The sequence below is a fragment of the Thrips palmi genome, unplaced genomic scaffold (assembly GCF_012932325.1).
Source record: "Thrips palmi isolate BJ-2018 unplaced genomic scaffold, TpBJ-2018v1 HiC_scaffold_3, whole genome shotgun sequence".
NCBI lineage: Eukaryota > Metazoa > Arthropoda > Insecta > Thysanoptera > Thripidae > Thrips > Thrips palmi.
In genome coordinates, this window is record NW_023144630.1 from 759,793 (window position 1) to 784,433 (window position 24,641).

At 58.0% G+C, this 24,641-nt stretch overlaps 1 protein-coding gene across 1 annotated transcript in view; it reads left to right on the forward strand.

Annotated features, from left to right (window-relative positions):
- Positions 1-212: 212 nt before the first annotated feature.
- Positions 213-24,641, forward strand: part of LOC117648664 (protein kinase C-binding protein NELL1-like) — a 39,027-nt gene continuing 14,598 nt past the window's right edge. Inside the window, exons 1-4 of the mRNA XM_034391316.1 lie at positions 213-309; positions 22,855-22,971; positions 23,302-23,452; positions 23,675-24,050. Of these exons, the coding sequence (XP_034247207.1) occupies positions 270-309; positions 22,855-22,971; positions 23,302-23,452; positions 23,675-24,050 (684 nt within the window). The 5' untranslated portion in view covers positions 213-269. The remainder of the gene's footprint in view (positions 310-22,854; positions 22,972-23,301; positions 23,453-23,674; positions 24,051-24,641) is intronic.

Here is a 24,641-nt window from a genome sequence, read left to right on the forward strand (position 1 = left end):
GCACGCGGAGCACCTGGAGCACGCGGTCGTCGCGACCCCGGCCCTGTCAGCCCCGCTAGAGGGGCTGGGCCCCCGCCGCCAGCCTGGAGCGCGGGCCCGCCGGGGCTTGGGGGCCACGAGGGCCGCCACCAGGAGGGCCTTGGGGGCCTCGGGGGGCGCCAGGGCCACGGGGGCGGGCTGGGGGGCCATCCTGGCCACGGCGCCGCCCGCACCGCACCGCCCGCACCGCCCGCACCGCCCCCGAAGGCAACGCCGGAGGCAACCGCGGGATGCTCGCAGTGCTGGCCACGTTGCTCGTCTGCGTCTGTGGTGAGTAACCGGAAGTAGACCGGAAGTGAAACGGATGTACGCGAAAGTATCCGGCAATAACCGGAAGTAAGCGGCCGGAAGTAAACAGAACCGACGTAAGTGACTGGAAGTAAACGAGAGTAACCGGAAGTAAACCGGAAGTGAAACGGAAGTACACGAAAGTCCGGCAATAACCGGAAGTAACCAGCACTGAACGGATGCGAGAAAGTGATCGGGAATAAACGGAAGTGACCGAAAGTACACGGAAGTATCCGGCAATAACCGGAAGTAAACGGCCGGAAGTCAACAGAACCGACCGGAAGTGACCGGAAGTAAACGGGAGTGACCGGAGGTAAACGGGAGTGACCGGAAGTAAACGGGAGTGACCGGAAGTACGCGAAAATAACCGCCAATAACCGGAAATTGCGTAAATAACCGGAAGTGGACGGAAAAAGCGAAAGTAAACGGAGAGGAACATCACCGCCTGGTACTGTACCCTACCCACCCCCACCGGCGCCACGCCACTGCCAGGCAGCCAGGCAGAGCAGCCAGTCTGAGCCGGGCCAATCAATTCCCCGCCCTCCCACGTGTGCAATAAGAAGGCCGCCACGTGGACAGTGTAGCGACGCGTACACCAGTGTAGCGACGGCACTGTGATTGGCGTTCGCCGCTTTCGCCGCGTCCGACGTGTGCGAAATTGCAGTGGCGGCGCACGGCACGCGACAGGCTGGGCCACCCACGCACAGCGGGCCGGAAGACCGGTGGAGGCGGTCAATTCTAGACGCGTTTTGAGCTCCAGAGTCGCTGAACAGGACTCGAACTGAACGTGTGACCCCACCAATGGATTGCTCTCCGAACGAGGAATCTACTGGTGGAGTCACACGTTCGGTTCAAGTCCCATTTAGCGACTCTGGAGCTCAAAACGCGTCGAGAGTTTCAGCCGCCTCCACCGGTCTTCCGGCCCGCTGTGCAATAGTCAACCACATTGTGGTTATGACCGGCAGGCGGTTGAGCAGCTGAGAGGTTGGAGCGGGTTGGAGTGGGTCAGAAGGGCCCGCTGAACGCCGGGGGTGCGCGAAGGGGTCGGAGGTGGGGTATGGGAAGGGTCTACACTCTGAGAAAAAATGACGGTAAATCCTGGATAATTTTTTTGCCAAACTTTACCGTACTTCAAAAACCAGTATCCTCCGTACAGTCTACAGTATTTACCGTACTTGTTTTACAAAATATTCCGTAGTCTTTTAACAGTAGTTACCGTTCTTCCGTACAGTCCATGCCGTAGGAAAGACCAGATCTGGTCCCAACAAAGGCCGCTTCCAAGAAGTGTCCACATCAGGATCTTGAAAAAAGGGGGTCGACCGACTGAAAATTTTTATTGCACCTTTCAATAGGTCTCGTCAAGACCTTTCCAACGAGTGGTCGGAAGAGGGGTCCAGGAGTCCGACTTCAGCAGTTGCGTACATCAGGAACTTGGAAAAAGAGGGTCAATCGACTGAACAAAATTATAGCAGTTTTTGATAGGTATTAAAAGTACGGGATTGCCGGGGGAAAATGTACGGGATTCCATGTAAAAAAAGTACGGCGTTTCCTGTAAAAAAAAGTACGGTATTGCCTGTAAAAAAACGACGGCATTGCCTGTTAAAAAAAGTACGGTGAAGTCTGGAGTAATCAGTACAGGATTTACGGTGATCTTTTCTCGCAGTGTACCGCGCCGCCAGAGGGTGACTGGGTGACAGTGCTGCAGGTGCTACACCGCCAAGTGTCGGCAAGGGTGTGCACTGCAGGGCGTGCTTCGCAACGCTCCGCGCCGGCGGGGCTGCGCTGCCGGCGCTGCTGCACCGCCGGTTCGCCTCGCCGCCGGCATGCCGCCGGGTCGCCATAGAGGTCGCCATGGCAACCAGCGGCGACCGGCCAAACAAACGGGACGCCGGCCGGCTTCGCGGCGCCACGTTCGAACCGCTCTCTCTCTCTCTCTCTCTCCCTCTCTCTCTCTCTCTCTCTCTCTCTCTCTCTCTCTCTCTCTCTCTCTCTCTCTCTCTCTCTCTCTCTCTCTCTCTCTCTCTCTCTCTCTCTCTCTCTCTCTCTCTCGCTCACCGTGCCTTAGGCCCTTCAGGCCCTTCAGGCCCGCCAGGGTCGCGCCGAATTTGTAAAGCAAATGCCCGTTTCTGGAACGCGGCACCGGCCGGCCTGGGTTCGAGTACCGGCGGCGGCGGGCACGAACCTTTCGGCCTTTTGGGCCGCCGGGGTCGGAATCGGAGGCGAACGAGGAGGGGTGTTTTTCCTCGGTTTTCGTGGAAACGGCAGCGGGTATGCGAAGCGAGCCGGCATGGCACAGTGGGTCAGAAGACCGGTGGAGGCGGCCAAAACTCTAGACGCGTTTTGAGCTCCAGAGTCGCTAAATGGGACTCGAACCGAACGTGTGACCCCACCAATGGATTCCTCGTTCGGAGAGCAGTCCATTGGTGGGGTCGCACGTTCGGTTCGAGTCCTATTTAGCGACTCTGGAGCTCAAAACGCGTCTCGAGTTTTGGCCGCCTCCACCGGTCTTCTGGCCCACTGTGCATGGTCAGCAAAGGCCGGGGAGGGTGGTCGCGGCAGCACGGCGCGCGGGGGCAGCAAGGCTGTAACCTCAGCCGGGTGGTTGTAAAAAGACAAGCCGGTCCCGCACCGCGCTGCACCGCCACCGGTCGGACAGCCGAAACACTGGGCAAAACCAAACCAAAACTTCGACGGAAACCCTGACAATTGTACTCACTAAATGTTTATGCACTTTTATTGTCCATATCTATGGTCATAGTATTTGTACATTTGCATTGCCAAATCTATAGTGACAATATTTCAACTAGTTATTAACAAATTAGGTTAGGGATTGGGGTTTTCTGCTTTGTAAACCCAATGAACCACCATAATGAACCGCTTAGATGAGCTCATGCCATGCTCGTCTAAAAACTCCTGAAAATAAAATGCTTTACTTTTCCCGATTTTTCCTGACAAGATGCGCGTTTTGAGGGTCTTTGCAAAACCGCCTTGTACAAAATGGCGTCGGGAGGGAGGTTCCCGCATCCCCCTTCGAAATAACTTTGCTCCACTTTGGGGCTTTTCTGGTCGGGAAGTGATTGGAAGTAGTCCTACCCCCCCCCCCCCCCCCCTCTCACCCGCCGCGGCAGTGCACGGCAGACAATCATCCAGACTTTCGCCACAGTTGGTGCGGGTAGGGTGGCGGCACTGGCGGCGGAACTGTTAATTGAGTGTTGGGCTGCGATTTAACGCCCAAGTTGGTGGCCCTGCTGCGGTGGCGCGGATTGAGGTTGGGGGAAGGGTTGGGGTGGGGGGACCACCTGCTCCCTCAACCCCCACAAGGGACGCCGCACAGTGGGCCAGAAGACCGATGCAGGCGATCAAAACCCCGCGGACGCGTTTTGAGCTCCAGAGTCGTTAAATGGGACTCGAAACGAACGTGTGACCCCACCAATGGATTCCTCGTTCGGAGAGCATTCCATTGGTGGGGTCACGCGTTCGGTTCGACTCCCAATTAGTGACTTTGGAGCTCAAAACGCGTCTAGAGTTTTGGCCACCTGCGCGGTTTCCTGGCTCACTGCGTGCGCCGGGAGATTCCTGGAGGCAGGCGATGGCGCGCTCCAGCAGACTCTGTCTCTCTCGCGCTCATGGGGTGTCCCGCACAGGTGCGATAGAGACAGAGCGACTCGGAATCAGTCTGCTAGACATCCAGTGGGCCAGCTAGCTAGACGAAAAAGCACTCCGGACGCGTGCAGCAAAACACAGACCCTCGCTTTTCCTCTTTGGCCGGAGTGGCTTTTCGGCTGGGCGTCGTTCGTTAGTAGTGGAAATCGGCGTAACACTCCACTCCCCCTGGAGAGAGAGAGAGAGAGAGAGAGAGAGCGAGAGAGAGAGAGAGAGAGAGAGAGAGAGAGAGAGAGAGCGCTGCTACATTCGTATTCCTCCAGCGCGGCCACACAGCCCCCCAGGAATGCAGCGAGGCAGGCAGGGGCGGGGTGCCTCCCCGGGCCGCGTTCGAAGACGCCACTGCTAGTCTCTGTCGTACCCGAGCCATTGCAACGGGAGCAACAGAGACGGGAGACAGGGGGCGTTCTGGGGTGCAGAGGCTCCCCTGATGAAGCTCTCAGGTCCGTACTCCGTACGCACATCCTGCCGACGGCCTCCCCTTCCGGGTGTTGTTTCACTGGCAACGTCACTTACCTATTCTCCACAGTGGGCCAGAAGGCCGGTGGAGGCGGCCAGAACTTCAGACGCGTTTTGAGCTCCAGAGTCGCTAACCAGGACTCGAACCGAACGTGTGACCCCACCAATGGATTCCTCGTTCGGAGAGCAATCCATTGGTGGGGTCACACGTTCGGTTCGAGTCCCATTTAGCGACTCTGGAGCTCAAAATGCGTCTGGAGTTTTGTCCGCCTCCACCGGCCTTCTGGCCCACTGTGGGTTGGCAGCGCCGAATTGTTTTTCGCGCCTCTTTCTCTCCGGAATGTCGGCGGCGGAAGTTTCGCCCCGCGAACGACTTGATAAATCAAGCGACCGGTGAGGAACGAGGAATTTTGGCGCCGCGAGGCGGAGAAGGAGAAGGAAGGCGCGTTTCGTGTAACTGCCGCAGACGACGCGCGCAGATACAGTGAGTTTTTGTCGCCCAGTCCCCACAGTGTCCCCACAGCACACACGCGGCACGCGGGCTCGGTCAACAGAGGGGCGGCTGGGGGTCTGGAGTGCGCGGGGGGGGGGGGGGGGGGAGGGGGGGTAGGCGAGGCGGGGCAGAGTGAGGCGGGGCGGTGTAAGGAGATCGGGCGTTTTAGAAGAAAAACTGAGCCGTCTTATCTTGCCTGTCCTACACTGCTCTCAAGCGACTCGTTCCCATTATCTCCTCTCCGCGGCCGGTCATTGATATGCTCTCCGAACGAGGAATCCATTGGTGGGGTCACACGTTCCGTTCCAGTCCTGTTTAGCAACTCTGGAGCTCAAAACGCGTCTGGAGTTTTGTCCGTCTCCACACAGTAAATGTCTTACGGTGAAAGGCTGCACCAACATAATATGGTGGAGATTTTCTCCATAATACCAACGAAATTCGTCAAAGTCTCTATAAGGTACAGTGAATTCTCAATGGTATGTTACGAAGTCAGCTGCACCACCATAATATGGAACATTTTCACCATAATATGGAGAATCTTCACTGTAGAACATTTAGAGTGCACCGGTCTTCTGGCCCACTGTGCGGCGCGTGCTGCTACCAAATGCCGCGGCGTGTCAGTGTCCGCCTGGCCGGCCTGTGGCGGCCCAGCCCTTCCCCCTGCTGCATCTCCTGGAGAAGCCCGTTTAGGAGAAAGGGGAAAAAGGGGGGGGGGGGTGTCAGTCCGTCAGGTGGGTGACGGTTCGCGCGTCATGAGGACATCAATGCGAGCGATGCGTCAAAAAAAACGTGAGAGGAAGGGGAGGGGGGAAGACGTGGCGGGGGGGGGGGGGGGGGTCGGGTGCAGCCGCACGAGCTCGGCGCGCGCGGAGCAATATTCCTCCTTTTTCGAGGGGAGCGATCTGCTGCCGTTCCGGGCTAACGCACACGCCACTTCACGGCTTTCCCACACGCCCCCCCCCCCCACCTCCACCCCCACCCCCTGCTCCTTCGCTCTCCACTCACCTGTGAACCCCCCCTCTCCCCGCCTTCTGGTTTCTCTTCAATTAGCCTTCGGCTACACCGAGTGCAGTGCAGTGCAGCCGCCCCGTAGCGGGTACGGCCGGGTACCGCACAGTGGGCCAGAAGACCGGTGGGGGCGGTCAAAATCCCGGTCGCGTTCTGAGCTCCAGAGTCGCTAAATGGGACTCGAACCGAACGTGTGACCCCACCAATGGATTCCTCGTTCGGAGAGCAATCCATTGGTGGGGTCACACGTTCGGTTCGAGTCCTATTTAGCGACTCTGGAGCTCAAAACGCGTCCAGAGTTTTGGGCCGCCTGCACCGGTCTTCTGGCCCACTGTGTGTCGTTGTCGTTCCCTTGCGGAAAGAATGAAGAAAGATGAAGGTCTGGCTCGTGCCGCCGCCGCCGCCGGCGGCGACTTCGAGACTCTCGAAACGGGTTTTAATTCGACTCGAGTGGTCGAGCAGCTGATGCAGCAGCTGTGGGGCCCGCCGCCTCGACACTCGCCGGCCGTAGGGCACCGTGGGGTTGGACAGGGTGCGGGCCGGCCGCGCTGTGTGATGGGGTGGCGCCTTCTATGGCTGCATTGCTCATTGCTGGGGCTTACACCACGCGGTGCCAGGCCAGAGAGAGAGAGAGGGAGAGAGAGAGAGAGAGAGAGAGAGAGAGGGAGGGGGAGAGAGAGAGAGGGAGAAAGAGAGAGAGAAAGATAGAGAGAGAGAGAAAGATAGAGAGAGAGAGAGAGAGAGAGAGAGAGAGAGAGAGAGAGCGAGAGAGAGAGAGAGAGAGAGAGAGAGAGAGAGAGAGAGAGAGGACGCAGCAGTTGCGTCCATCAGTCACCTCTCCCGCGACGTCTTATCAATATGCATACATTGCATCGCACTCGAGTTGCTTTTTTTTTCCTGCTTCGTTTTTTATTGCATCCGGAGGAACGAAAATCATGGCAATTTGTTGCTTGTTCCGCGTGTGCGCGCGTGTGTAGTGCACACTTACACTCACACAGACGCACACACGCATTCTGCGGGGCGCAGCGGTGAAAAACCACTATTGGCAGAACGAGGTCTGCGGCCTGCTATTCGCAGCACCGTCACGCGCCAATGAAATATTCAAAACGGGCGCCTAACCTCAGCCCACACACATACACATCACATACACATACACACAAACACACACATCGGCGCGCCCGTGCACACAACACACAGCCTCACCCAACCCTTCCAGGCCAGCGAGGGGGCGACGGGGAGGGCATCTCCCAGCGTCTGTCTCTCTCGCACACGGATGGATGCGCCCCATGCGAGAGAGAGAGAGAGAGAGAGAGAGAGAGAGAGAGAGAGAAGAGAGAGAGAGCGACGAACCCGTTGTTTGGAATCAGCCTGCAGCACAAGCACGATGCTGTGGCCAATGTTAGACTTGTGCGCAGTGGGCCAGAAGACCGGTGGTGGCGGCCAAAACTTTAGACACGTTTTGAGCTCCAGAGTCGAAACAGGACTCGAACCGAACGTGTGACCCCACCAATGGATTGCTCGTTCGGAGAGCAACCCATTGGTGGGGTCACACGTTCGGTTCGAGTTCCGTTTAGCGACTGTGGACCTCAAAACGTGTCTAGAGTTTTTATCCGCGGCCCACTGTGCAGTGTGTGCACCACCCATCGATAAACACACAAAAACGCCTATCACTTTCGGGGGGCGCTTTTTCCGCTGTGTACAGTAGCGCACCTTCCACTACTAACCTCGCGCTTGACTGAACACGCACACATGTCGCGAGGCACCTTGCCCCGCCTTGCCCGAGTCCGGGAGGGGACCGCCAGGGCCCGACCGTGGGAGGGAGAGAGAGAGGTTTCAAAACGCTACCCGAAGTGACGTGGTGTGGTGGGTGAGTCAATTTCTCCCTCCCCCTGCCCCCTCCCCGCCGTGGCAGCAGCAGCAGGTAGAGGCCGCTGCACTTGATGAACTGCGAGCGGTGCGTGTCAAATTCGGAAAGATGATTGCACCTCCTGGTGGCATGGCTTCGCCACTACACTGCGAGATCCGGTAACGGCTCCGAAAACGGCTTTCACGACCCCGCTGCTCTCAATCAGTCTGCCAATTCGCTCCATGATGATATCATTCTTTGCCTCTTATTCGTTTTCTCTGTCTCTTTCTCATTCTTTTAATCTGCCTGCCTGCCTGCCTGTCTGTCTGTCTGTCTGTCTGTCTGTTTGTCTGTCTGTCTGTCTGTCTGTCTGTCTGTCTGTCTGTCTCTGTCTGTCTGTCTCTCTCTCTCTCTCTCTCTCTCTCTCTCTCTCTCTCTCTCTCTCTCTCTCTCTCTCTCTCTCTCTCTCTCTCCCTCCCCCTCTTTTTCTCTCTTTTTCTGGACAAATTCGTCACAGCCACACACGCACATTAGCACTGCCGCCGCACTAAAGCGGGCGCCAATTTGCGAAACCAGCCGGCGGCTACCAGGCGGCCGCCAACCGCAAAACTCCCCCCTTCCCCTTCCCCTTCCCGCAAAGCTGTCTCGGTAATTAATTTATCGCTGAACACAGAGCGGGTGATGCCTATTAAACCGAAAGCCGATTGTGCCCGCCGCAGCGCACAGTGGGCCAGAAGGCCGGTGGAGGCGGCCAAAACTCTAGACGCGTTCTGAGCTCCCGAGTCACTAAGCAGGACTCGAACCGAACGAGTGACCCCACCAATGGATTCCTCGTTCGGAGAGCAATCCATTGGCGGGGTCACACGGTCGGTTCAAGTCCCATTTAGCGACTCTGGAGCTCAAAACGCGTCTAGAGTTTTGGCCGCCTCCACCGGTCTTCTGGCCCACTGTGCAGCGCCCCGCCTCGCCGCCTCGCTCTGTCTCTGTCGCACTCACGGGGCGTTCCGCGCGCTCCGTGCGGGTGCGAGGGAGACGGAGCGACGCGGCGACTTCTTATTCGGGAAAGCCAGCGGCGGCGGCGAACCGCCCCCGCCCGCGCGCGCGCACAATGCAAAATGTAAGGCCCATACATTTCCGGCGGAAATACAAAACACAATTAATTTGGCCCGATGACGCTCGCAGCGGCGTGGCAAGGCGTGGGCCTGGCAGGTGGGAAACCGGAAGTCTGGACCGCCGACGCACAGTGGGCCAGAAGACCGGTGGAGGCGGCCAAAACTCTAGACGCGTTTTGAGCTTCAGTGCCGCTAAATGGGACTCGAACTGAACGTGTGACCCCACCAATGGATTGCTCTTAGGACGAGGAATGGGGGTGGAGTAAAAATTTGGGGGTCAAAAAACTGGTCACGGGCAAAGTATTTTAAGATATCTTAAAAAGCTGAACCCTTTTCCCGGCCCCCCTTCCCCCCCCCGGGGGGGGGGGGGGGTCCAAAGTGGGGTCTGTGAGGCAAAATCGACACTTTTTCACTCATAGCGGCCGAACCAGGCATCATATCCAAGACGGCCAAAGTCAGGAAGATGCGAATTTAACCACAAAGAGAATGGTATATGATCGAAAACTGTAGGACAACATCCTACGCTTGGCCTAACGCGATTTATAGTGTACCTAAACGGTATACGCTCGGGAAACAAACAAAAGCGACATCTCCTGGGAAATTCCCGGCCTTGGTTTCCCCCCCCCCTCCCCCCCCCCCCCCTTCCCCGGCCCCCCCCCCCGCCCCCCCCCCCCCGCCGCTTTCGCCACACAGCAAATGAAACAAATTACCAGCCGACAGTGGCGGGGCTGGGCCCTAGGCGGCCCCGGGCCCCCCCCGGGGGACGTTTTTTTGAGTCTCAGTGAGCGTCGTTTCCCGGGCGCCCTCCAGACCACCCCCGTTCAAACGGCGCGCTCCCCCCACAAGATGATGTGGGGGGGGAGGGGAGGGGGGGAGGGGGGGGAGGGGGGGGGAGGGAGGGGGGGGGGAGGGGAAAGGGGGGAGGGGGGAGAAAGGGGGGGGAGGGGAGGGGGAAAAAAGGGGGGGGGGGGGGGGAGGGGGGGGAAAAAGGGAAAGGGGGGGAAGGGGGGGGAGAGGGGGAGAGAAAGAAGGAGAGTAGGGGGGGGAAAAGGAGGGGGGGAAGGGGCGAAGGGAGAGAAGATGAAAAAGGAAGGGGGGAGAAAAAAAAAAAAGGGGGGGGGGGGGGGGAGGGGAGAGAGAGGGGGATGGTCGCTCAGGCCTCCGGTTTATTTCATGAGTCGTTGATCTCTAGGCGAGCGGTCGGCTGGCTGCCTGGCCGGTTACTGAGACTTTTCTCTCAACCTCAACTCACTCCCTAAGACCGATTTAAACTCTGCTCCGAAAAGTATTTTGAGCGTACGTTAACTTTACAAAGAAAATATTACTGGCTCAAAAAAAAAATTGTTCTCCTAACGAGGTATCCGTTGGTGAGGACACCCGCTCTGTCCCTTTGGTGACTGGAGCTCAAAACGCGTCTAGAGTTTTGGCCGCCTCCACCGGTCTTCTGGGCCACTGTGTAGGAGCAAGCTCATGCCCCGTCTCTGGTCGATGGGTCTGCATTAGTGAGGGGCACTGTCTCCCCGCCGGACAGGGTCATCCAAACGAGTGGACACCTTTTTCGCCCTTCGCTGGTGGATCATCCCTCTCGCAGCACTTGAAAACAGTATTCTCAAACAGTACAAAAAGCAGGTCGAACTTAATTTGAAAGCAGCTCGACGCTTGCGAAATGCCACACAACAATGGGCACTGTCAGGCTATTTGCACTCTTGTTCAAGTTTTAATTGCGTTCTGCCCTGCAGACAGATTCCGAGAGTCTTTTACGTCACTCTCTCTCGCACCTATACGGGACGGCACATGAGTGCGATAGAGACAGAGCGATGAAAACGACGCTCTCGGAATCAGTCCGCTGGGGAGGGTCCTCGCGAGGAAGGGTTAGGGGGCCGGATGAGGATTTCGGCTAATTTAAATATCAAGCCTTGTTTGATTTGCACGCCCTATCTGCTTTTTACAGGGACTGTCCCTCCCTGTGTGTCGTCATGAGGGTGCAATTAGGGAAGTGTTGAAATTAATTTGTGCGTCTGTTTGGATACGAAGCCCTTCCTTGCGGAGGGGATCGCCCCCGCACTCTCCTTCCCCTCCCACAGTGGGCCAGAAGACCGGTGGAGGTGGCCAAAACTCGGACGGGTTTTTAGCTCTAGAGTCGCTGGATGAGTCTCAAACCGAACGTGTGACCCCACCAATGGATTGCTCTCCCAACGAGCAATCCATTGGTGGGGTCACACGCTCGGTTCGAGTCCCATTTAGCGACTCTGGAGCTCAAAACACGTCTGAGTTTTGTCCGCCTCCACTGGTCTTCTGGCCCACTGTGCGCCCTCTCCTTCCCTCCCCCTTCTCCTCCATCCACTTCAATATTGTTGATTACACTCGATCATGGCCGAGATTGAGATTAGACGACGCGAGTACACTGCCACAAAAAACCCTCTCAATGACCGAACGCTTAGGCCATCCTCCTTTTTTTACAAATTCCTTCCTTTTTTTTCGAAACTCGCAGAAAAACTAGCTTTGGCGGGCGTCTCCGCGCTGGACGCGCTATCGTCGACTATGGTCCGATTCAATTCCCAGAAGTGGCGGACCCGACGAGGAGAAGCAGGCCCGCCGCAAAGTCACCCCTTTGGCACAGAAAAAGGCGTAACGGCATTAGCCGGAGATATCACACGCCCCTGTCTGTCTGTCTGTCTGTCTGCCTGTCTGTCTGTCTGCCTGTCTGTCTGTCTGTCTGTCTGTCTGTCTGTCTGTCTGTCTGCCCGTCTGTCCGGCCACCGCTACCGGCGGCTCAGCGCCTTACAATCGGAGGATAGGCAGCGCGGCCGACGCGCGCGCACGCTCGCTGCATAGCAGCCGGGCGGCGTCCGCCGCACAGTGGGCCAGAAGACCGGTGGAGGCGGAAGAAACTCCAGACGCGTTTTGAGCTCCAGAGTCGCTAAATGGGACTCGAACCGAACGTGTGACCCCACCAATGGATTGCCCTCCGCACGAGGAATCCATTGGTGTAACTGACGAAACCGATAACTGGTGAAACTGAAAACTGACCAAAATGATAACTAGCAAACCTGATGAAACTAAATTATTTTCCCACGCCGCCGCCCGGGATCGATCCCTGGCAACGCCCGCCACCCGCTTTTTCTGTCTCTGTTTCTTTTTTCGTGCGATTCCGATGGCATGCGGTGCCACGCGCGATTACCACAACGCGCGTCACTACACTATTAGGGAGTGGGTTTTGCTGTCGGTCGCGGTTTCGCCGAATCGATCGTCCGTCTCACTCCCACTTGCGGTGTTTGCGTCTGGATTCGTTCCAATGACGCACACGACGCACACAGTGGCACACTTTGGCCCACCAGTGTAGGTGCCCGCGTCTGTTCACTGTAAATGTCTTACGGTGAAAGGCTGCACCAACATAGTATGGTGGGGATTTTCTCCATAATACCATCGGAATTCGTCAAAATATCAATAAGGTAAGCTTACAACGAATTCTCAATGGTACGAAGGCAGCTGCACCACCGTAATATGGAACATTTTCACCATTATGGAGACTCCACTGTACAATATTTAGAGTGTTCTGCCTCTTTCAATGGGACTCGAATCGATTTCACACGGTAATACAATGGATTCTCATAACCATGTTTTGCTTGCTGCGCCTGAACCCGAAGGAATCTCCATTGCTCTTGCAGGACCAGAACAAATGGATAAAAGGACACATTCCTTTTTTCAAATTTTCAGTTCAAAGACAAATTGTTTCTATCCTTGTTTTTTTTTTTTTCATTTTCCTACTTGTTTTTTTTTCACGGAGCCGTGAGAGAGGTAACTCGTGCAGTGACTTTTAGGCCCTGAAGCCAAAAGCGCTGTATAAATTACGTTTTACGGGACGGGGCTTGCTTGTAACGGGCCGGGAGATGCCCGTAAAAGAGGCCCTGAATGTGAAGGGTTGCGCCCTGCAGGCCTCTGCAGCGAGGCTAGCCCGGGCTAGCCCACTGACCTCCAACTTTACACTGTGCAACTTCGAGTGTGCGACACACAGTGGGCCAGAAGACCAGCGGAGGCGGCCAAAAACCCGGACGCGTTTTGAGCTCCTCAGTCGCAAAAGGGGACTCGAACCGAGCGTGTGACCCCACCAATGGATTGCTCTCCGAACGAGGAATCCATTGGTGGGGTCACACGTTCGGTTCGAGTCCTGTTTAGCGACTCTGGAGCTCAAAACGCGTCTAGAGTTTTGGCCAACGGCCCGGGTGTGACACGGGTTGGCCGCTCACCGAGCTCGCTGGCTCAGCCCGAAAGAAGGGAAACTTGCTGACAGCCGTCGCGGCCAGAGGCTTTCTTTGTCGCACTCATTGGGATGTCCCGCAGGGCCGCAGGGGTGCGAGAGAGACAGAGCGACGCCTTCATCAGAGCGGACTGCAGCCCACAATGGGGCCGAACTCGGCCGTCAAGATGGATTAGCCGCGAATTGGCGCCCGGCTCCCCCTTTGGCAGTGTCTCTGTCTCTCTCGCACCTGCACGGGGGCACGGGGCGCCTCACGACTGCGAGAGAGACAGAGCGGCGCCTCCTTTGTCCGACGTGTGAGGAGCCCCGCCCCCCATTTACCGCCACTCAACTTTGCCGCGCCGATCGCCGGATAATCCCGATTTCCGGAAACTCGCGCCGAGAGAGAGGGGGGAGAGAGAGAGAGAGAAAGAGAGGGGGGAGAGAGGGAGAGAGAGAGAGAGAGAGAGAGAGAGAGAGAGAGAGAGAGAGAGAGAGAGAGAGAGAGAGACGGGGGCCCCTGTCTGGCCTGGTCCCAGTCACGTCCACAGCAGCCTACGGCAGCCCCGCCGCCTCGTCGTGCCTCTCGTTTGTCACCAGGAAGCCGGCGGGGCACAGTGGGCCAGAAGACCGGTGGAGGCGGCCGAAACTCCAGGCGCGTTTTGAGCTCCAGAGTCGCTAAACGGGACTCGAACCGAGCGTGTGACCCCACCAATAGATTCCACGTTCGGAGAGCAATCCATTGGTTGGGTCACACGTTCGGATCGAGTCCCATTTAGCGACTCTGGAGCTCAAAACGCGTCGGGTGTTTCGGCCGCCTCCACCGGTTCTCTGGCCCACTGTGCGCGACGGGCGGCACGGGGCATCCCGGCCAGGGGCAGCGTGGCACCAAGGGGGTGGCCGGGCCGATGTCAACAAACCGGGGACCAGACCACGTGGGTGCAGTGCAGGGCCCAGCCCGGCCCGGCCCGGCCAGAGGGGCGGGGAGCTCCCCTCCATCATGTCCTGCAAAGTGGGTGAGGGAGGCGGAGCAAGCGAAGCAAGCGGAGAGAGATTTCAGCTGTCACGCGGCTGCCAGGCGTCTCGTCTCGCCGCTCTCTCTCTCTCTCTCTCTCTCTCTCTCTCTCTCTCTCTCTCTCTCTCTCTCTCTCTCTCTCTCTCTCTCTCTCTCTCTCTCTCTCTCTCTCTCTCTCTCTCTCTCTCTCTCTCTCTCTCCGCTGCGGGACCCCCGTGAGTGCAACAGAGACGACTCTTTCCGCATTCGCCTCCGATCCCCCGCCCATTTGTCGAACTACTGCACACTTTGACCGCACAAGAAGCAGGGAGAGCAAGGGGAGGGGCAGGAGGAGAAGGACGAGGAGGATGAGGTGGAGGAGGACGAGGAGGTGGAGGAGGACGAGGAGGTCGAGGAGGACGAGGAGGACGAGGAGGTGGAGGAGGACGAGGAGGACGAGGAGGACGAGGACGAAGAGGAAGACGAGGGAGATGAGAAGACGAGGAGGACGAGGAGGACGAGGAGGACGAGGAGGACGAGAAGGACGAGGAGGAGGAGGACGACGAGGACGAGGAGGAGGACGAGGAAAAGAAAAAGAAGGATGAAGAGGGGGGGAGGGAGAGGAGGAGGAGGAGGAGGAGGAGGAGGAGGAGGAGGAGGAGGAGGAGGAGGAGGAGAGGGAGGAGCTTCGCTGCGCGCGCGGGCTGCGGCGAGAAAGGGTGCAGCACACTGAACCAGATCATAACGAAAATCTTGAAACGCGTGCTTGCTTGCCGTGCTCGCCTTGCCGCACCCCCACTGCAGGACCGCAGCCCCGGCAGCCCCTTCCGCGAGGCTAGGCTGCTGGGAAGCTGGGATTTACCTACCAGATGGCACAGATACCATCTTTCTGCCCGCTGGCGCCTGGTTGGGAAGCAATCCTCCGTCTCTCTCGCACCCGTGCGGGACGCCCCATGAGTGCGAGAGAGACGGAGCGATCCACCGGAATGAGGCGCGGCTGGTGTTGCTAACTGCAACTTGCGGGCCGCCGCCCCGCGTTCCCTCGTGTTTGAGAGGAGGGCGCACAGTGGGCCAGAAGACCGGTGGAGGCGGTCAAAATTCTAGACACCCGGAGTCGCTAAATGGGACTTGAACCGAACGTGTGACCCCACCAATGGATTGCTCTCCGAACGAGGAATCTATTGGTGGGGTCACACGTTCGGTTCGAGTCCTGTTTAGCGACTCTGGAGCTCAAAACGCGTCTAGAGTTGTGTCCGCCTCCACCGGTCTTCTGGCCCACTGTGGGGCGTAGGCCGTGGCAGACTGGTTCCGAGAGTCGTTTTCGTCGCTCTGTCTCCCTCGCGCACCTACACGGGACGCCCCGTGAGTGCGAGAGAGACAGAGCGACGAAAACGACTCTCGGAACCAGTCTGCCACGGCCGGGCCGCCTCCCGATGCGATGCCACTTATCTTAACGATCTTATCGGCCGCCGCCTGAAATTTCTGAGTTTGGCGGAGCGTGCGACAAGCACAGTGCGGCACTCCGTAACGGAGACACTGCTAAGGGGTAAGTTGGGGAAGATAAGTGCAGGGCAAAAGTACACCCCTCTGGACTTTGATCCATCCCACAGTGGGCCAGAAGACCGGAGGAGGCGCTCAAAATCCCGGACGCGTTTTGAGCTCCAGAGTCGCTAAATGGGACTCGAACCGAACGTGTGACCCCACCAATGGATCGCTCTCCGAATAAGGAATCCATTGGTGGGCAACACGTCCGGGTTGAGTCCTGTATAGCGACTGTGGATCTTGAAAACGCGGCCATAGTTTTGGCCCAATTTCTTTCTTAACTTTACCCCCGCATCCGCGTCGCCCACGCAAAATTACGGTTTCTGCTCAAAACGACGAATGACTTGTTTTATTATTTAGGAAGCCATTTATTGTTTGCAGTGCCCCTTCTGCTCGGACGCTGGCAATGCATAATACATGCCGCACTTTGCAGGTCTCTGTGACTCAGTGAAGTGATCGTCCTCCAACGCCGAGCGGCATCAGCTTACTTGGCTCGCATTAGTTTAATATTAAAAAGAATATTCTGCGAGTGGTTGAGGGCAACTTTTGGGTGGCGGCCAATACCCCCTCCCCCCGCCCCGCCCCGCCCAAGGGTCTGCCCTTGCACTGTACTCGGCCGGGCGAGTCTAACTTCGACCCCGTTCCGGTCGACCCTTCGCGAAAAGGGTCGTTCCATTCTAGACGCGTTTTGAGCTCCAGAGTTGCTAAATAGGACTCGAATCGAACGTGTGACCCCACCAATGGATTGCTCGTTCGGAGAGCAATCCATTGGTGGGGTCACACGTTGGGTTCGAGTCCCATGTAGCGACTCTAGAGCTCGAAACGCGTGAAGCATTTTGACCGCTTCCACCGGTCTTCTCGCCTACTGTGGTATAGTGGCCCTACACTGAAATCGTGGCGTGTTTTGTGCACGGCCTCAGAATCTGATTTATTGACGGTGTGCTGAATGAGGCCGCTGACAAGCCGGAGCATAAACGCGCTGTTGACAAGCCTTTCTGTCGACCCTTTCCAGTGGTGTTTGCGTTTCCCACCTGTCGTATCGCTTTCCCCCTCCCCTCCTCTCCCCTCCCCTCCCCTCCCCTCCCCCTCCCCTCCCCCTACCCTCCCCCTCCCCTCCCCCCCTTCCCCTCTTGTTCCTGCTGCCTTTATCTCCGTCCAAGGTAATGGTCACAGCAAACACAAACAGACGTGTGCCTTGCATCAGGTGCTGGAACCGCGCCCCGCCCGGCCTAATACGTCTCAAAAATGTCTCTGTCGCGGCGCCGCCGCTTTGGCCGAGGTGGTAGGGTCGCGGTTGGCGGGGTGAAAGGTGCAGGGTTCGATTCCCGGCGCGGGCTGCCCTTTTGTTGGGCTCGGTTAAATAACCGGGCCGCCGGAAGGGTTCTGCCGGACGATTAATCAGACGATTAATCAGACGATTAATCAGACGATTAATCAGACTTGATTACAAGGGCCGATGGCGAACCGCCGTGGCGTAATCGCCGCCTGAGCCATGGCCTGCCCCCGCCCCCTCCCACAGTGGGCCAGAAGACCCGCACGCGTTTCGAGCTCCAGAGTCGCTAAACGGGACTCGAACTGAACGTGTGACCCCACCAATGGATTGCTTTCCGAACGCCGAACGAGGAATCCATTGGTGGGGTCACACGTTCGGTTCGAGTCCCGTTTAGCGACTCTGGAGCTCGAAACGCGTCTAAAGTTTTGGCCGCCGGCGCCGGTCCTCTGGCCCACTGTGCTTCCTATTTGGTCGCCTGCCGCTACCCTTCCAAAGCACGCCGGAAAAAAAGGGACAGAAAAAATACACGCAGCCGCGTAGTTTGTCTCAATTAACTCCCACCGACAAGTGATTCATTAATTACCCTACTTCACGCACCGCGCAGTTAGCGAGGACCTTGCCCAAATTTCCAACAGGGAAGGGTCACTTTACCAACAAAAAATGGGCGCAGTTTTTTTTCGGAATTTCTTGCTTTTCGTTCCACGAGGCAAAGTCGCAAATGTTTTCTGGGCCTGACTGTGTTGCGTCTGCCTGTCCGTCTGTCTGTCTGTCTGTCTGTCTGTCTGTCTGTCTGTCTGTCTGTCTGTCTGTCTGTCTGTCTGTCTGTCTGTCTGTCTGTCTGTCTGTCCCCCTGATCTCTCGTTGTGCCCGAGGCGATGGAAACAATAATCCCGTTATTCATATTTTGGCGCCTCTTAGCGCCCTGCCTGCAGGGCTGCCGGGGGCCCGGGGGGGGATGCCGGGGGTGGGGGGGCTGCCTGGAAGGGAGCGACAGAAAAGAGGAATTGAACTGATGTATCGCGTCGGGCGGGGCTAGCGGGGCGCGGGGCTATATGCGCTCATGTATGAGAGATAATACTTCTTAAGCGAGGCCTCTGGCTGCCTCGCGCTGGAGGGGACGGCGGGACGAGTGGAATAAGGACACCGCTAAAAAAAATAGTGCGGGAAAAATTGATTTAAAAATTGGTACTGATTAAAATGAGAAGGTTGCCATTTTGATAGTGGCAACAAACAAGTGTTTCCTGTCTGATTGGAAGAGTGATTTACTTTCTGCTTCGTGTAAAAGGGTGGTCTTGGACGTTTTTTGGGCCCAAAAACCTACGGTTTTTGCCAGGCCCCGTAAAATGGTTTTTGGGAAGGAACGGGGCCCCACAAGGTTTCGTTAAAAAAGAGCCAATTTTCCTTGGGTTGGGGCCCAAACCATTATTTTAGCAATAAAAAATTCGAAAATTTTGACCCCCGGGACGAGACTGCCCCCTTAAAGAGAGAATGTCCTTTAATGATCCGGGTGCACTTGTGCGGCGCCTCGCAGGCCGACGCCCCTCTGTCTCTCTCGCACCCCAGCGGGTCACCCGGCGAGTGCGAGAGAGAGCGACGATGGCGCTCCGCCCGGGACCGGCGGGGTTGGGGGTTGCGGAGCCCTGGCTCCGCTCCCCCGCCCCAAATAGCTTCATTATGAGCCCCATGAATGCGACGAGGGTAATCGAATGACACGGAGACCACCGCACCCTCGCACACGCTCTCTCTCTCTCTCTCTCTCCCCTTCCGTAACGAGGACCGCGAGGACCGCAGGGAGCACTGATTGACTTAGGCCGACAAAAATTGAAACGTGTCCCAGAAGGGGGGCCGGGTGGTGCACTCTGTCATCTGCGCACAGTGGTGGGCCAGAAGGCCGGTGGAGGCGGCCAAAACTCTAGACGCGTTTTGAGCTCCAGAGTCGCTAAATAGGACTCGAACCGAACGTGTGAGCCCACCAATGGACTGCTCTCCGAACGAGGGACCCATTGGTGGGGTCACACGTTCGGTTCGAGTTCTGCTTAGCGACTCTAAAGCTCAAAACGCGTCTAGAATTTCGGCCGCCTCCACCGGTCTTCTGGCCCACTGTGCTGCGCACCGTCAGCTCGCAAAAATACCCGCGAGTAAACGCGTTCCTCTGGAATGGGCGAGCCGGGCGCGCCTTTTCCACAACGAAGGGAAACGGAAAATGTCACTGCCCTCCAGAGACGCGAAGTGAAACCGCCTGGACGGCCAAAGTCAGAGCGAGAGCGAGTCAGAGGCAGACGAAAGGGCAAAGAACCCATCCTACCTTTCGCTCTTTCGCGGGTAGCCAACCTCGGTCTCGCGGAGTCGGTTTCGTCGCTTTGTCTCTCTCGCACTCGTGGAGCATCCCATTTTAGTGCAAGAGAGAGAGAGGAGAGAGAGAGAGAGAGAGAGAGAGAGGAGAAAAGAAGGAGAGGAGGGGGGGGGGGGGGGGGGGAGGAAAAAGGGGGGGAAAACGAAAGGGGAAGGAAGCCGGGCGTTTTTCCCCGGGTTTCCCCCGGGTTTCCCCGGTTGTGGGCAAAAACCGCCCCGGGGGAAAGCGGAAAGGGGAAGGAAGGCCCCCTTTTATTTGCACCGTTTTTCAGTAAAATCGCAATTGTGGCAAATGTGGTGTGAATTTTCTTCGGTTCTTTTTCCCCGTTGGCTTTTTCCAAAAGGGGCTATTTCACGTAGGCTTTAACTTTTCATGAAAATTTTTCAATTTTACAAATGATGAAAAAATGATAATTTCATCACAAGATGCATTTTATACCAAATTTATGACTTTTCATCCCAAAGCTCCTTTAAAATTTATTTTGCATGGGGCCTGACAAAAATGTCATCAAACTTGTTATTGGTGACGTTCTTGCGAGGGACATTAGCATTGACATCAAAGACGGCCAAAATTTTTCACAGTGTGACGGAGAAGAGATGCCATCTCCGCGTGCCGCGTCGGGGATCGAGGATTCGGGGCGACAGACAGCGGAGCGATTCGGAGTATCGGTTTGTCGCTCTGTCTCTCTCGCACCCTTACGGAGAGCCCCAAGGGTGTGGTGAGAGAGAGAGAGAGAGAGAGAGAGAGAGAGAGAGAGAGAGAGACGCCCGGCAGTTCGCGGGACGCGCCAAAGCGGCAAAGCGGTCTCCGCATCGCTTCGGCACCGTCGGCATCGCAACGCGCGTACGCGGAAAAAGATGAAGCCCTCTGCAACATTCTCCCCGGTCGGCCAATAACGGATTTACGGCTTTCAATAAGCATCCAAGCGGCGAAGCAGCGCACAGTGGGCCAGAAGACCGGTGGAGGCAGCCAATAAACTCTAGACGCGTTTTGAGCTCCAGAGTCGCTGAATGGGACTCGAACCGAACGTGTAACCCCATCAATGGGTTCCTCGTTCGGAGAGCAATCCATTGGTGGGGTCACACGTTCGGTTCGAGTCCCATTTAGCGACTCTGGAGCTCAAATCGCGTCTAGAGTTTTGGCCACCTCCACCGGTCTTCTGGCCCACTGTGCAGCGGAGAAGCGAAGCTGCGGGGCGACAAAAGTCCTCCGGAGCGCACGCGTCTCGCCTCTGCGCGTATGAGTGTGAGTGTGTGCAAGCGTGTGCGTGCGGGAGCACGCGCGTACACCTCTCTCTCTCTCTCTCTCTCTCTCTCTCTCTCTCTCTCTCTCTCTTCTCTCTCTCTCTCTCTGTCTCTCTCTCCCTGTGTGTGTGTTTTCGTCACGCTCCAGTCAGACAACTTCCGCGGAAGCGATATTGGGGGGAAACAGGGGCTGACACACTCCGGAAGGGGTGCTGCCATGCCCGGCCGGCCTTCCCTTCCCTTCCCGGCCTTCAGGGCATTGCAGTGCAGCGGACTCATTCCGAGAGTCGTTTTCGTCGCTCTGTCTCTCTCGCACTCATTGGGGCGTCCCCTGCAGCCTGCAGGTGCGAGAGAGACAGCCTCGGCCCCGGCCGTGCTGCCAGTGTGCTGCCGCAGGGCGCAGCTCGGCGCAACGCGGGGGATGATGATGGGGAGGAAACAAATCATGCGCCCTTATTTATGTTTTCGTCTGGAGCGTCCCCTCTTCCACCCCCTCCCCCTCCCTAGCTCTCCCCCTCCCCTTCCCCTCTCCCTCTCCACCCCTCCGCCCCCGAGGTGTCGACACGCGAAAAGGACAACAGTGCTGCACGGCTCCGCGCCCTGCCTCCAAGGCCCTGCAGCAGGCCTGCAGGCTGATTCCGAACTGTATGGTTTCGTCGCGCCGTCTCTGTCTCCCACTCCCACAGTGGGCCAGAAGACCGGTGCAGGCGGCCGAAACTCTAGACGCGTTTTGAGCTCCAGAGTCGCTAAATGGGACTCGAACCGAACGTGTGACCCCACCAATGGATTGCTGTCCGAACGTGGAATCCATTGGTGGGTCACACGTTCGGTTCGAGTCCCATTTAGCGACTCTGGAGCTCAAAACGCGTCTAGTGTTTCGGCCGCCTCCACCGGTCTTCTGGCCCACTGTGCGCCCCCGCCGCGCCACAAAGTATCCCGACACTGACCGTCGTCGTCGTGCTCGTTTGGTGGCGAAAGCCATTTGGCAGTCCTCCGCGGCCGTAAAGTCCACTCCACTGCAGGCTGGGCACTGCTTTCGTCGCTCTGTCTCTCTCGCACCCCTACGGGACGCCCCGTGGGTGCGAGTGAGACAGAACCACCGTCCGGAATCGTCCCGGAGGGGCCACGGCGGCCAGGGTACCTGCCGCGGAGACTCCGCGCACTCCGCAGGCTGCAGAGCGTTCGTCGCTCTGTCTCTCTCGCACTCCTGGGGCGTTCCGTGCAGGTGCGAGAGAGACAGAGCGACGAGGCGCCGTGCGTGCGCGGAATCAGTCTGCTGGGGCCGGCTAGCCGCGGCTGGAGCGGGCCGGGGCCTTGGCCGAGGCTACCCTCGCTTTAGGGACAAATGGAATGCATGTCTCGTGTTCGCGCCCCTCCCCCTCCCCTCCCCCCCCTCCCTCTCCCCTCCCCTCCCCCCCTCTCCCCTCCCCTTCCCCTCCCTCCCCTCCCCCTCCACTCCCCCTCCCCTCCCCTCCCCTCCCCCCCCTCCCCTCCCCTCCCCCCTCCCCCTCCCCCCCCCTACCCCCCCGCCACTGCCGCCGGTTCGGTGTTGATACGCCCCCGGGGAAGGTGCGGCCCGAGGCCTGGCGAGGTCCAGGAGGGTCATTTCCTGGAGGGCTCCCCGTCATGCTCCCCCACTGCAAGTACTGCAAGCACTGCAAGCGGAGCCCCCGCGGCCCGGGGCCCGGGGTGGTGCAGCGAATTCCTCGGAGAACGATTCGCCACATGAATTTGGAACATTTCCCGCCTCTTTGGCGCGGGGAAGTTTCCCGATATTTTCTTCAATTTTCGGCTCCGTTGGGAGGAGGAGGCAGAAAGATCCCTGCGCTCCTGCACTGGTGAAACTGAATCGCAGTGTACGCTTCATTAAGGCGTACAGCTTGAAGACTTTCCGCTTCAAGTCAAAGCGTCGAGAGTGAATTCTCCAATGCGCTCCTGCACTGGTGAAACTGAATCGCAGTGTACGCTTCATTCAGGCGTACAGCTTGAAGACTTTCCGCTTCAAGTCAAAGCGTCGAGAACGAATTCTCCAATGCGCTCCAATGCATTGAGATAGGCGCGGGAGTCCCTTCTGGCCCACTGTGTATTGGGTCTTTCCGTTATCGCTTTACACTGTGAGAAAAAAGTACGGAAAAAGTACGGAACATGTCTGGTCAATAATTTGCCTGGACCGTCCGTACTTGCCAACTACGGAACGTTCCGTACTTTTCTCCGTACCTCCGCACTTTTATTTTTCTGTACCATTTCCGTACAAGAGTACGGAATTTTTTACAGTGTACTAATCCCTGCTCTTTCTGTTGCAGCATCCTCGGCCACTGCCATCGATCTGCTGGAGTCGCTGCAGCTGCGCAACACCACCAGGGCGGGAGTCAGTCTGGCCAGCGGGCCCCAGCGCCACAAGCCTGCTTTCTACTTACAAGGCAAGCCGTCGGCGAGCCGTCGACAAGCCGGCTCGCTGTCGCACAGTGCGCCAGAAGACCGGCGCCGGCGGCCAGAACTCCAGACGCGTTTTGAGCTCCAGAGTCGCTAAATGGGACTCGAACCGAACGTGTGACCCCACCAATGGATTCCTCGTTCGGAGAGCAATCCATTGGTGGGGCCACACGCTCGGTTCGAGTCCTGCTTAGCGACTCTGGAGCTCAAAACGCGTCTACAGTTCTGGCCGCCAGCGCCGCTCTTCTGGCCCACTGTGCGTGTAAGGTGCTCAGTAAGTGGACGACCTCTGTGTGAACGAAATGGCGTCTTTGCAGGGGACTACAGGGATCTTAGACTGCCGCCGGCTGAGTACCAGAAAGCAGTGGACCTGCTGCGAGACAACACGGAGTTCACCATGGCGGCCGTGCTGCGGCAGGAGGAGGCCAACTCGGGGAGCATCCTGTCCTTCTCGCACGGCTTCAATAGGTACGCGCAGTGGGCCAGAAGACCGGCGGAGGCGGCCGAAACTCTAGACGCGTTTTGAGCTCCAGAGTCGCTAAACAGGACTCGAACCGAACGTGTGACCCCACCAATGGATTCCTCGTTCGGAGAGCAATCCATTGGTGGGGTCACACGGTCGGTTCGAGTTCCATTTAGCGACGGTGGTTTCCCAGTGCGGTGGCGTGTGACTGTGCAACCCTTCTGCAGGTACCTGGAACTTCAGTCCAGCGGGCGCAAGGACGAGATCAGGCTGCACTACTCCATGCCGGTCGTGGGGGAGGACGGCCTGGACGGCCTGGACGGCCTGACGCCGGACTCGGCGGGCTCCGCGGGCGGGGCCGGGCCGGGCCAGGGCGCTGGCGGCAGTGCCGGCGGCGTCCGCGTGGAGACGTTCCCGTACCGCCTGGCGGACGGCGAGTGGCACTCCGTGGCGCTGTCCGTGTCCGGGGCGCAGCTCCAGCTGCTCGTCGACTGCCACCCGCTGTACCGGCGACTGCTCATCGCGCCGCCGGACACCACCTTCGACCGGCCGCAGCTGCAGCTGTGGCTGGGCCAGCGCAACAACAAGCACTCCCTGTTCAAGGTGAGCGGCCGCAGCGGATTCGCCAGAAGGGAGGCGGTCAAAATCCCGGACGCGCTTTGAGCTCCAGAGTCGCTAAATGGGACTCGAACCGAACGTGTGACCCCACCAATGGATTGCTCTCCGAACGAGGAATCCATTGGTGGGGTCACACGTTCGGTTCGAGTCCCATTTAGCGACTCTGGAGCTCAACACGCGTCTGGGATTTCGACCGCCTCCACCGGTCTTCTGGCCCACTGTGCATTACTTAATAGCATCTCTCCAAAATTGAAACACAAGGATCGTTTGACTGGACACGCTTGACCGCATAGCAGCGGCGCGGTCCGCCCCGGAGTCGATTAAAAGCCCTGGCGTGGGCGTGCCGAATCGAATGGAAGGCGACGGGCCGCCCACGCAGCTCGCTCTGTCTCTCTCGCACCCCGTGCGGCAACGCGGCGCGCCCCGTGAGTGCGAGAGAGACGCCAGAACGCTCGCGATGTTCCAATTCGGGCCTCGGGGCACCACGCCGATTATGGCGCGCGCGCCCCGCATTAAGAAATTACATTCAGCCCACCTGCGGGGGCGGAGTGTGTGTGTGTCTGTCTGTCTGTCTGT